Here is an 11,990-nt window from a genome sequence, read left to right as displayed (position 1 = left end):
TAGCCTGTAATCCTGTAATGTTGCCTCAGTGTAGCCTAGACCTAAGTCTAACCCTCTTTTCATTTGATATAATTAATTATATTCCATTATCGCTGGATTAATATGCTGGATGCGGTCTCGTCCTCGTGCATGTGTAACCTTCACATGTGTAAAGTTTGCGTTTGTAACGTATTTGTTCTTGTTTTGTTGTTTCCTGTGAACACGGAAGCTTACTTTTGAAAAGACAGTGTATGCAGGTAACGAGCGGAAACTGACGGTAAAAAGAAGGAACGTGATAACGGGGAGAGGAGGCTGTAACGGGATCCGCTTCTGTCGCGAGAAGCTCCGTTGGTCTATGAACTGGAAGGAAACAGAATGAACTGCATTAGACCATCAGTCCAGTGATGCTTTTCTTTAACGTGTCCCCTCGCTTTCCCCCCAGTGAGGATGCGAGAGAGAGAGACGTGAGGATGGAGGAATTTAAGCAATCAAACGGGACGTCCTCGTTTATTCCAGTGTCGTCATGACGCACAGCACCTCAACTGTCAAATATATAGAAGTCAGCCATCAATATGTAGAAATTAAGTAACAGTTTAAACTATAACGTTTAAACATAAGATTCAAGTATAGTTAATTTACATTTCAAACTGTTACTTAATATTTTCTACATATTGATAGCTGGTAGGAAAACACCTGATAACTGCTCCAAATATTATAATTTGATTATCTATAGCAACGTCTGGCTGTCACAGAATAAGACACAAATAGACCATTTAAACCCCTTAATTACTGAAAGAACAGAACCGACGAAAAGGAGAAACAAAACAGGTGAAGCCTGCGGAATAAATTAGCAAGAAAACATTGCTAATTTAGTTTATGAATGTCTGACGTCCTTTTCAGGCTTAGGATGATTTTATATCATGAATGAGCTGAGACGTACTTGAAACGGAAAAGTAGAAAGAGGCCTTTTGGCTCATGGAGAAAAAAATAAAGTGACGAGGGTTTTTTTTATGATTGATTCATAAAAAACTATGAATAAATATGAAAAGCTGCTGTTGGTGCCGTCATTTCTGTTCCACAGGTAGTTTTCCTGATCTGCAGTATTATAACAACTGTCCCGTCAGATCAGCTGACCAATCAGTAACCAATCAATAAACACATTGGACCAAAGGGTATTGCCGTCCGGCCAGTTAAAAAAAAAAAAAAAAAAAACTTCGGCAGAGGACACACCCGTGGCTCCTCGCTCCTCTCTCCTCTGAGGTGCATTTAAGGGACTGGAAGATCTTCGATGATGTTGGAGGCACATATTTAAAAAGCATCCCAGACTTACATTTCTTGATCGGAAGACTAAACCACTGATATCGATCGAACAGCCCTGCACGTGCAAAACTGACGTTGGGGTACGTAGAGCGTCAGTTTGAAGCTTTGGGCCACTTATCAAGCTGCCGTATTTGACGAGTTGGGAATGAGAACATGTTGTCAGGGTTCATTATATGGGTAACATGAATTTCAATTGTTCAAATACTCACTTTGGGTGAAATTATTGGAACAACACTGTCATTCCCACCACCATGCAACCAGCGTGGCAAAAAAATGATTCACACCAGGAGTAGAGGCCCACTGTATCTTCAAGTAGTATTTTGTGATGTATGCCTATAATTGTTAGGACATTTACTTAAATGCTTGAGGTGTTCACTACTCCGACAACTGTCCTCCCTGTAGCTGTAGGGTGAGGTGTTTTCAGTTATTCTGGGTTAAGTGGCAGACTAATAAGGTGTTATAGGCCTCTAGACTTATCATAGTAGGAAAAACACAGGTGTTAATAATAACATTAACGATTGCATTTTTCTATTCAAGTGTCCCAGTAAGCTGTGACAGTGTGACAGTGAGACAGCATCCGCAATACCAGGACCTTGAAACCGCAGCAGCTGAAAGGAATTCAGCCATCATTCACTTTATTATTTACATCTGTGATTTTCAAACTGATTACATTTTTTTTTTTTTTTAAAGCATACTTGTCCCTCCCAAACAGACACAACAAAGATAAGAGGGGACTCAGGGACATGACAATAAGTCTGTGTACACCCACACAATGAGGTATGATCAGCTGTGTAGGTGTGTCATGGGTGCGCAGGGCCCTCACCAAAAACCAAACAGAGGTTGTGATGTTGGGATGGTGGAGGAGGTTGCAGCAGTAAACAGTGTTTTCATGAGTAGATCAGCAGAGTAACAGTAAGAGGAAGATATAACAGCTGCCTGCACATGTGAGCAGGAAGTCAAAACTGATTGAAGCATGTGATGCCATTTAACTAATGCCAGTGCTACTTCAGTGCTCTGCCTGAGCTACCATTATACACCATTTGCACTGCTTTTCCAGGGGATCCTGAACAACCCATAACATTGTACTGTGGTGTTGTTTAATTGTGTCCCAATAGTACTTTAAATTTTATAGAAATTAATAAAGTTAAAAAAATATCACATTACCTATTATCAACTCCAGTCCAGAGTCAAATCATCAGCATATTTTCTCCTGAGACATAAACAACCAAAACATGTGCAGAAAAATTGACTCTTAAACTTAGACACGCCAGTTTACTACTATGTTAATTAGAGTAGCAAATGATTATTTTCATTAATGATTATTTCTTCTGATGTGTTTGCAAGTTTAAAGTCTCCTCCACTCAAAAAGGTGTTTTTGTCCTTGTTGCTTCAGTTGGATGTTTGAGCTTCACTGTGCAGGATGATGGTAGTGTAGTGTAGCAGTAGCTCAAGTTTGGTAAGGCTATCTAACTGTGTGATTAATGATGTCCTACCTGGATGCGAGAAACTTCGTAAATATTTGTGAGCAATAACTGGAGCAGCAAAAGCAAAATAAACGTCTGGACATTGTAATTGGTTTGTGCGTCACACTGCTGACGCGTCAGTTAAGTTCGCAGACATGCAGCATCTCAGTGACTTATTGGAAAACCACTACATCGTATAAATGCACACAAAATATAATGCCCACGTTTTCCTCTAATTTGGCTTTACAACTGTGTGATGATCAGGGGTTATTACACTTCTGGCCATAAGGTGTCAGTAGCGGTTGGTTCACCAGTATAACGTTATGATGGCCAATTTGAAAATGTATGTAAAAATTATATATATTAAACAATTTATTCATATTTTATTTTATAATTATTTAATATTGAACACTTTGGGGCACAATATCTCAGCTTTTCTTCTAAATTGATTGTTTTCTGTCCAAAACTCAAAGATATTTCATTTACTATCACACAAGACAAAAGCAGTAAATCTTCAGATTTCAGAGGCTGGAGCCAGGGTATTTTTGGTATGTTTGCTTCAAAAAAGATAAAGTATTAATCAATTACAAAGCTGCTGCCGATTTTTTTTTCCTGTTGATCACACATCCGCAAAACACACTGGTTTGGTTTTGGTTTTGGTTTTGGAAGGCCACAAGCCAAAACCCGTTGGTATAACAATAAAGTTGTTCTGTATACTACAAGTGTTACTGAAGTTTTGGCCTCTCCTCTCCTTGAACCTTGGAAATAGGTGAAGTTGTGCCAGAAACCCCAACTCTACCACACTGGTTTTAGAAACAATTATGCAAAACACTATGAATGGCTCATAACATATCTACACTGCTTTCCTGATCACTGTATATATTGACATATTATACTTTCTTAAAATACTTTATAGGTGTCCTTAATTAATATTCACCAATTCCATTTCTTTTCAGAAAAAAAAAGCCAAAACATTTTCCCCCAAAAACATTTTAATTGTAGATGGTCACAAAATTATCTCAAGTGGGACAGAACAGCATTTGGTGAAATTATATTGAATAAATAAATGTAACTGGGTCCCACAGGGTTGCTCACGTGTAAACGTGCTGTATACTGTATATGCAAGCTACATTCACCGTCCTTTACATGCACCTAATATAGTCTTAAAAAACTTAAAATATATCAGGAGAAACCAAAGTTGCTAATAAAACATGACATAAGAACAGCACAAGCACAGAGGTGGCATTAAAGTGGTGGAATCATTTCCCTTTTAAAAACACATTTGGACATTTGGACACATCAGTCTCACTGGGCATGATCACATGTGCGTGGTAGTAACAAAAATAGAGCTTAAAAACAACTCAATGCAGCTGGGCTGAGACTTGAAATCGGTGAATCACACAATTTGAGCTCTGACTCAGCACTTTAAGAGCAAAGCAAAAAAAAAAAAAAAAAACAACCTAAAGAATGAGAACAAACGCCTGTCGCCTTGTTGGAAGATGAGTTACACCACATTATCAGTGTATCAAATCAGTGTTTTAACATCTAACAGTTCCTTCAGAGTGCATGCAAATGGACATTCCAAATTAAGTAACACAAACAAAACACAACCCGATAAGTTGCAGCAAACAATAATAAAACACAACTAAAACAGGGAGAAAGAGTTGGAAAATGTGGGTAGAATGGGGTTGACAGAGGGGATAATAAAACTATCATTATGCCCCTTTAGATGTGTTCAGACTGAACTCTGAGTGTTTTTTTTAAAATCTTGATTTATTCACACTACCTGGAGTGTATTTGCAGCACATGCTAAATATTCACAAACACCCAATTACAGTACAGATGTTAGCTGTAGCTGGCCAGCTCACTAATAATAGGCATCGACTGCCATGAGTGTGTGGAGTGAGCCTGTTTATGTAAAATCTTCTCAGACTTAGACTCATTTTACATTGCAGGAACTCGTTATTTTTGTTATATTTCAGCAGACCCACTCCTTTTTTTTTTTACATTTCTGTATGGAAAAAAAAAACTTTAAAGCTCACATAGCAATGCACTTTGTTTTGCCTCTAATTTTCATGCCACGCTCAGTCTGAACACACCTTTAAGGCTACAGCAGTAACGGAAGGACTATTCACATTCCAGCAGCTGGGGATCCAAGCAGAGAAAACAGGAGTTCTTCACTTCTTCCACACGGTGTAGAAAACCCACCTGATTCAGCAAATTAAGGACTGTACACAACAAAATATGACAGCATGCAAACATGTACAATATTGCTTTGCCCCCATTTAGGAATGTATGAACAAATGATCTCAAAAGATAATTAAAATTTATTACAACTTGGGTCTATTTTTTGTAGTCTTGTCCATTATTTTTCTATTGGTTATGATGACACTGTTCAAAGCTTGACGGGGAAAAAAACCAGGAGCATTCAGACGACAACAGTTTCATCCATCTATGGGCCTGTTGGTCAGAAATATTTCAACATACCTGACACCTCTTTTTTTATCTCCAATTATGGAGATGCACTTATGTTAGATCAAGGAGCATACCTCTCTCCAAACACCCAGTTGCAAAACAGATGGTCTTATTTCTAGATTTTTGTTTTTGTCAATCTTATTAATTCATTTTCTTTTTGGTCTATCAAACTTGCAACCCCAGTCCTGTATAACCATGCTTAAATACCAATAAAAACAATGAGATCCACATTGTAATAAACCATAATACTCATTTAAGACAGTAAAATATTAACATATTTTCAGGGTTGTTATAGAATAGTAAATAGGATATGAAAGTTTTGTAACTTATTTCACTCACTGTGGTTTGTTTGTTTGACCTGCACTACAACTTTACACCACAAAATCCAAAAGCTCAGAGGTAATGAAAGGATACAGCTCCATGTAGGAGGGCACACACACCACCTCTTTGGAGAAGTCCACGGGACAGGAGAGCTTGCCAAGCTGTTCCTCATACAGACTCAGTGCCTCTGTCAGATTCACGCTGTTACCCTGATGACCAGTAGCAGAGAGAGAGAGAGAAAGAAAAGAAAATGTCACAAGACACATATACTGTAGCAAATGCTTTTTTTCAACCGTTACTGGAGGGTGGTGGCCACAATAAAATAAATAGTGATAAAATCTCCCTGTGTTAGCAGATTGCCATGCCTAGACATATTCAGCAGACGGACATGACTCACCTGTGTGAAATATTTCCCAGAGGGATGCAGGATTTTTATCGACAGATCTAAGATGAGTCGCAGGAACTCCCATGTAGAGTCTGCAACAACCAGGCAGACAAGTTCACACATAATCCGACTAACAAGCATCTCTGTACATGTACACAGGAAATATCTGACGAAATTCACAAACCTTCTTCTGGTTCTGTGGATATTGGGACTGCAGTGAGGTCATTAATTATGTAATCAAATGTCTTTCCTTCTTGGACGTACTTCTTCAGCACAGGGACGCAGTCTTCAACTAGAATCTGTAATTGTGAGACAAGAAGAATCCACAAGTTACAACTACATTTGCTGTGAAAATCTGTGTGTAAGAACATTCAAGAAGTGCACTTATGTTGTTCTCGGTTCAAAATCAGTAAAATCTCAAACTGAGAACTGAAACTTTGCTACTTCAGTGTATTTTCAGTCATATGTGCAGTGAACAGATTGTCTTCACTCTACAACACATTTAAGTACTGAAATACAAAGTCACACATGAAAACGCACATCTGAAACTTTGGATTAATGGTAAAAGTGGTCGACTGTCACTTACTTCTGAAGAGTAGAAAAGGCATCTTTTCTCAGGGATCCAAAATGTTCTTTTTGGTAAAGACATTTATACGGTCTTAAGATATAATTTTGCTAACACTCACTTGGTAACAGTCTCCCTTCAGGTTGTCGAGCACATTGCCGCAGGTCTTTCTCATGTGCGTTTTGCACCCGTCTATCACCTTCTGGTCAATGTATATATCTTGTTAAGGAATCATCAATCAGGTGCAGATTTAAATTTACAATAATATGTATTTGTGTAGAGAAGAAAAACACATTGCCTTGGGGGGGTATCAATGAATATATTGCAGAGCAGAACTCATTAAAGGATATCTCCACCATGGTGATCATCTTTGGCTTTTGTTTGACCGCCTCAGCAAGTATGCCTCCATCACCGCCTCCTAATATCAGCACCTCCTTCCCCGCATAATCCTCTTTCCCACTACCCATGATGGCTTCAGTGTAGGGCAAATCACTCTCTGCAAGGTCTGCAAATAAAACAGTTAACTCTTACATATAATAATACAAACTATAATGTTTCATGTATGAACATCACAACACAACAAACAGTGAATTTAAATGCATACTTAATCTTATATATGGCATTATCACATTATCTTGTGTGTTGTGTGTTGTGTGTTGTATGCACTTACTAACATCTCCATTGAGGACGAGCATATTTCCAAACTGCTGCGAGCGCAGTATTTTTATGTTTTGGTATGCAGAATCTTCCTCGTACAACACCTGGTCTATGTCATACTCCATCAGTCTGCCGTCAGCTGTGGGCCAATATCGGTCCACTTTTGCTCCTCGTACGAGGGCCGGGAGTCTTGGAACGATACGATAAATTGATATTACTGCAACAGGCAAGCTCCGGGAAATATGGCGATCATGTTTCTACGACATGAGCAAAGCCAAACACCTCCAGATACTTACCTTTTAATCCTTGTAATATTGCCATTTAAGAGAACCTTAAGCTTCTTCTCCAGTGCATTTAAAAGCTGTGGAGAAACAATTGACTCTGAAACACCATAAAAGTTCAAGTGCACCTCAATTTTCGTCAAACAGTGAGATATTTCACAGTGTTACATGGGCAGTACTCTAACGCTAAAACACATAGATAGCGAACAATGCGGCAGCCTTATCATTTCACTGTCCTGTGTGTATCTACACGATGCTCCACAGCATTTAGGAGACAAGTGTATTTTTCATGGACAGCCAGATGTACTGTCTATGGGAAATAGCATGTTCGGGTAGCTGAGGCATGTAAACAACATGTTTATGCAACAATGTTGGACACATTTAAGAAGGAAAAGTTCTACCATCATGTCCTTGCAACATTTTTTAATGTTTCAAGGAAATATTATAAAAGGTGATTTACAGTAGAGACTTACTCCGTGTGTAGTTATTAAGTTATAAAGCTGAATTTTATGAGTTAAAAAAAAGCTAAAATGTTAACACCACATGACATACTGCACTGTGGTGCCCCCTGTGTGTTTTGGCCTTTGAGAAACTGATGAATACTTAAAGGTTTTTTTTTTACATTCAAAGTCACCTACATTGTCTAGTTGTGCAATGTTATCCTCTTCATAGCACTGCAGATCAATGGTGATCAACCCATGGGAGTGCACACGCAGAATAACAAGCCTGAGAAGTTCAAGAGGTAAAGATAAAAAGACGGACACAAAGTGAGAAGGGCATTTTATTTACTCCACCTAAAATCTATATTATCAATAATTCACACCCTGTCACCTCAAAATGTGGCTGTGCAACAATTGCCTGCTTCAATTCCAGGTAGCTTGTCAACATCAGCACCAACTTTGTAATGGAAACAGCTACGTCAGCAAAAAAAACCAAAACAAACTAGTCTGCAGCCTACCAACAATTTCTGGAGAAGCTTAATGTTTGAGCTCACACATCTGGTTATCTTATCCTTACTTTTTTCTTATTCCTCACTTTTACTTCACTGTGGTGTTTGAAAGCCTGAAAATTCGGATTATCTAGTGTCAATCTCCAACATCTTTTAGTTCTTACAACAAAACTGTCCATGTGTTGTTGTTTTGCAAGATCTCAAGATTCCAGATGTTTCTGGAAATTCCTGCCTTTGCACAACAGGCCAAACAAGACACAAAGCTTTGCTTGTCAAACAGACTTATGTGGCATGTTAATAATGGTGGTCATACCGGCCATTCTTGCCCACAAACGTAGCAAGGTATCCATGTCCTTCTGTGTCATGAACAGTCTCTGTCATTTCCTGCTCATGAAATATGGACAGTAGACCAGAAACTGTCGAAGCAGAGTCAGCTGGGAAAAAGAAAAAGGAAGGAACAATGAAAAAATTAAATTATTTGCATTTCTTTATACATTCTCTGCATCAGTGGTCAAAGAAGTATTAAGATTCCTCAGTCAAAGTAGCAATACAAGAATGTAAAAATACTACATTACAGGTAAAAGTTATGCACTCAGAATTGCAGAAGTATTAACAAAATAAAAATTATTTTAGTAAAACTATGCAGGCAGAGAGGTTCCTGTCAGTGTTACAATGTTATATATTACATTACTGGATTATTATAATTGAATCATTACAATGTAAGCAGCATTTTAAATGCTGTAGCTGGTTGAAATTGAACTAATTTTCAAAATTTAATTTACTGTTGGGTAGATAAATGCACTGTAATGCAATGCATCATATTTTGTATGCTATGATCATGTAAAGCAAGTACTTGCACCACATATGTAATAACATACAGTATGTATTTCATGACACACATTCTTACCAGATTAGTAGAAGTTCAAACCTATATATATACACACACCTGTGCGATCTAATGCAATCCAATACAACAGCTCTGCCATAAAATCTACATTTACAAAGCATATACATGTTCAGTTTTTGTTGACATTGTCAGAAAGGTGATAATTCTACTTTATGTTTATTATTGAGATAGTGGGTGGTGGTGGTGTACTGGAGTGCATTACATTGAATGGTGTTCCTAATATTTTGCCCACTCCATTAACATACATGAGGAGAGGCAAAATATTAGGAACACCATTCAATACACTGCATCTCAGTATAGTGCTTTGGCAGTACTGTATTTGTTATGTTCATGCCAATAAGGCTCTTTGAATTTGAATTCACAGTCACATGTCTTATTGTCAGTGACAGTTAACCCTTCATATAAAATGTTTAGGCAATTTCGACACATAAAACTACAAAAATGGCAGAAAATGCGCCACTTCCTGTGCGACAGCCCTGGATTAAACATAATAGCCAAAGAGGTGAATAGTGAATAGACAACAAGTTCAAGCAGTGTGTCACGTTTAACAACACTCCACCATGTAAATGACATTACAATGGAAATATTTTACCTAACGCTGCAATAAGTGTCACTTTTAAACGCCAGCTTGTCACAGTATACAAACGCACGCACCGTTATCAACCACGGTTCATACAAATCGATATAACGACACTGTTTTGAAGGGCAGTGACAGACTAGCAGGTTAACATTAGCAAGCTAGCCGGCTGGCTAGCTAGCATGCTGCCCAAATGCAGTGGCTGTAACCTGGATGCGCTACCTGCGTTCAGCCGCTCATTGTGCTCCTCTTACCTGCCGCGGAGAGGCTGAAGTCGAGAGTATAATGTCGCAGTGCCATGTCTGAGTGCAACCGTCATCCATGCCTGGAATAGGCAGGCTGCGAGTATTTATCTGCAGAGACAGATGGGAGGGCCCTGCTACAACTGCTGGGACCGTTGCTGCCTCTCGCTCCTGCCTCACTGCGCTCCGAGCGGCGACCGGCGGCAGAGAGTACCGGACAAGGCGAGAGAGAAATCCTCCGCTTCCACCTCCGCCGGCTTTTATAACGGAGTGCCAGGGCCACACTGAGAGAAAACATTTGTTTTCCTATAAGAAAAAAGTCCTAATATTACGAGAATAAGTCAAGGATGATTTTTATACGATCCAGATTAAAATGGATCTCTAGAAATTTAGAGAGAAATTAAACATAGAGATCTCTGTAACAGAGAATTATACTGTGATTTCAAAATGTGTTTTTATGTAGATCTATATAAAAATGATATAATAGTTTTAGTATATTCAACTCTTTGAAAGATGTCAAAAAAGCAAGTAATAGCTTCAAAGAGGAATGTGACGAAACTTTATCTACTGAAGAAATGAAGTGGAGTATTAAAAATGTTAAACTCAACAGATCACCAGGAAATGATGGCCTTATTTCAGAATTTTATCATGCATTTGCTACCAAAATTTTAAAATTCCTGTTTTCAGTGAAGCCATCAGTGAAGAAGAGTATGGCCTCATTCAATGAAACAGGGTCTAATAACTCCAATAACAAAGCCAAATAAGGACCCTCTAATCATCGATAATTGACGTGGCATTACATTACTGAACAATGATTATAAGATTCTTGCTTCTGTTCTGGCTAGACGGCTGAAAATGGATGAATGACATTATTCATGAATCTCAAAGCGGATTCATGCCTGCACGTCATATTTCTAATAATATTAGATTAGTCTTAGATTTGGTTAATTATAGAAAACTAATCTCTAGTGACCCTGTAATTCTTTTTCTAGACTTCCAGAAGGTATTTTTCTCTATTTTTTATACTCTGTCTTTTTTTTAAACTTTCGGATATTTTTCATAAGAGCTGTCAAAACACTTACGAAGATAATAGCTCTGTCATGTGGTGCGTCTCGCAGATTAAGTGTAAACAAAGGTGTGCGGCAAGTTTGTCCAGCTTCCCCTTACATCTGCTTGCTTGTTGCTCAAGTTTTAAACTATTTAATATTACAGAACTCTTTTAATGATAGTGATGTTTTCGTTGAGGAACTCAAAATATCACAACTAGCAGATGCAGATACATTATTTTTACTAAAGAAGTTCCTTTGACTCTATCTGCTATATTCTCTGAAGTATCAGGTTTAAACCTCTTACTGAATTCTGTGACATTGCTGTTAAAGACACTGTAATAAAATTTCTAAAGATCAAAAAAAAAAGTTATGGACATCAATCTTCTCCCTGTTATTTAGGCAATTAAGAGAAGTTGAATTGCTGGTTAGCAGGGACTTATGTATGTTTGGCAGAGTTTTGTTAAGCTTCTTTTACTGCAGTTCAAAACGTGCCTGTCCGGATTGTTTGGCCTCAGGCCGCTGCTTCAACACAGACAAATTAATACAGTTGATGTGGGGTGTGAATGAGCATATACACCAACAACATGAAAAGACTAACAATCTATTATACACAGATGGTATAAATGATAAGTACTCTATTTGCAAGTAAATGTTCTTTTCTCATTTCAAGTAGCCTAAAATAAGTTCTGCATTTAAAAATAAAATAAGGTGCATCCTAAAACAAAGTGGATCAATCATATTGGGCTCTTAGATTGATCCTGTTTTCTGTGCCTTCAGTTCGGATTTTAGTGGGTATGTTTGCTACAAATATTTGTGTTTT

The 11,990-nt window shown here is 38.0% G+C and overlaps 1 protein-coding gene across 1 annotated transcript; it reads right to left on the bottom strand.

Moving 5' to 3' along the window:
* Positions 1–3,736: 3,736 nt before the first annotated feature.
* On the bottom strand, positions 3,737–10,344 carry sms (spermine synthase). The gene is made up of 11 exons (XM_042432357.1): positions 10,134–10,344; positions 8,709–8,829; positions 8,085–8,172; positions 7,462–7,526; positions 7,179–7,354; positions 6,859–7,013; positions 6,630–6,719; positions 6,128–6,242; positions 5,956–6,035; positions 5,652–5,767; positions 3,737–4,970 (listed from the first exon to the last, which is right to left on the bottom strand). The coding sequence occupies exons 1-11, from the start codon at positions 10,177–10,179 to the stop codon at positions 4,940–4,942; spliced, it is 1,083 nt and encodes a 360-aa protein (XP_042288291.1). The 5' UTR covers positions 10,180–10,344; the 3' UTR covers positions 3,737–4,939.
* Between the last annotated feature and the right edge of the window lie 1,646 nt (positions 10,345–11,990).

The sequence above is a fragment of the Thunnus maccoyii genome, chromosome 13 (genome assembly GCF_910596095.1).
Source record: "Thunnus maccoyii chromosome 13, fThuMac1.1, whole genome shotgun sequence".
NCBI lineage: Eukaryota > Metazoa > Chordata > Actinopteri > Scombriformes > Scombridae > Thunnus > Thunnus maccoyii.
Note: the sequence above shows the minus strand (reverse complement) of the source record. Positions and strands in the feature narration are given on the sequence as shown.

What these genes read in the sequence shown, in the direction of transcription:
- sms (XM_042432357.1), bottom strand. Translation starts at nt 10,179, where the DNA reads ATGGCACTGCGACATTATACTCTCGACTTCAGCCTCTCCGCGGCAG. An exon ending in TTTGTGGGCAAGAATGGCCG is followed by an intron (nt 8,173 to 8,708) that starts GTATGACCACCA and finishes TGAACTTCTCAG; the next exon opens with GCTTGTTATTCTGCGTGTGC. An exon ending in CTGGGAAATATTTCACACAG is followed by an intron (nt 5,768 to 5,955) that starts GTGAGTCATGTC and finishes ACTGGTCATCAG; the next exon opens with GGTAACAGCGTGAATCTGAC.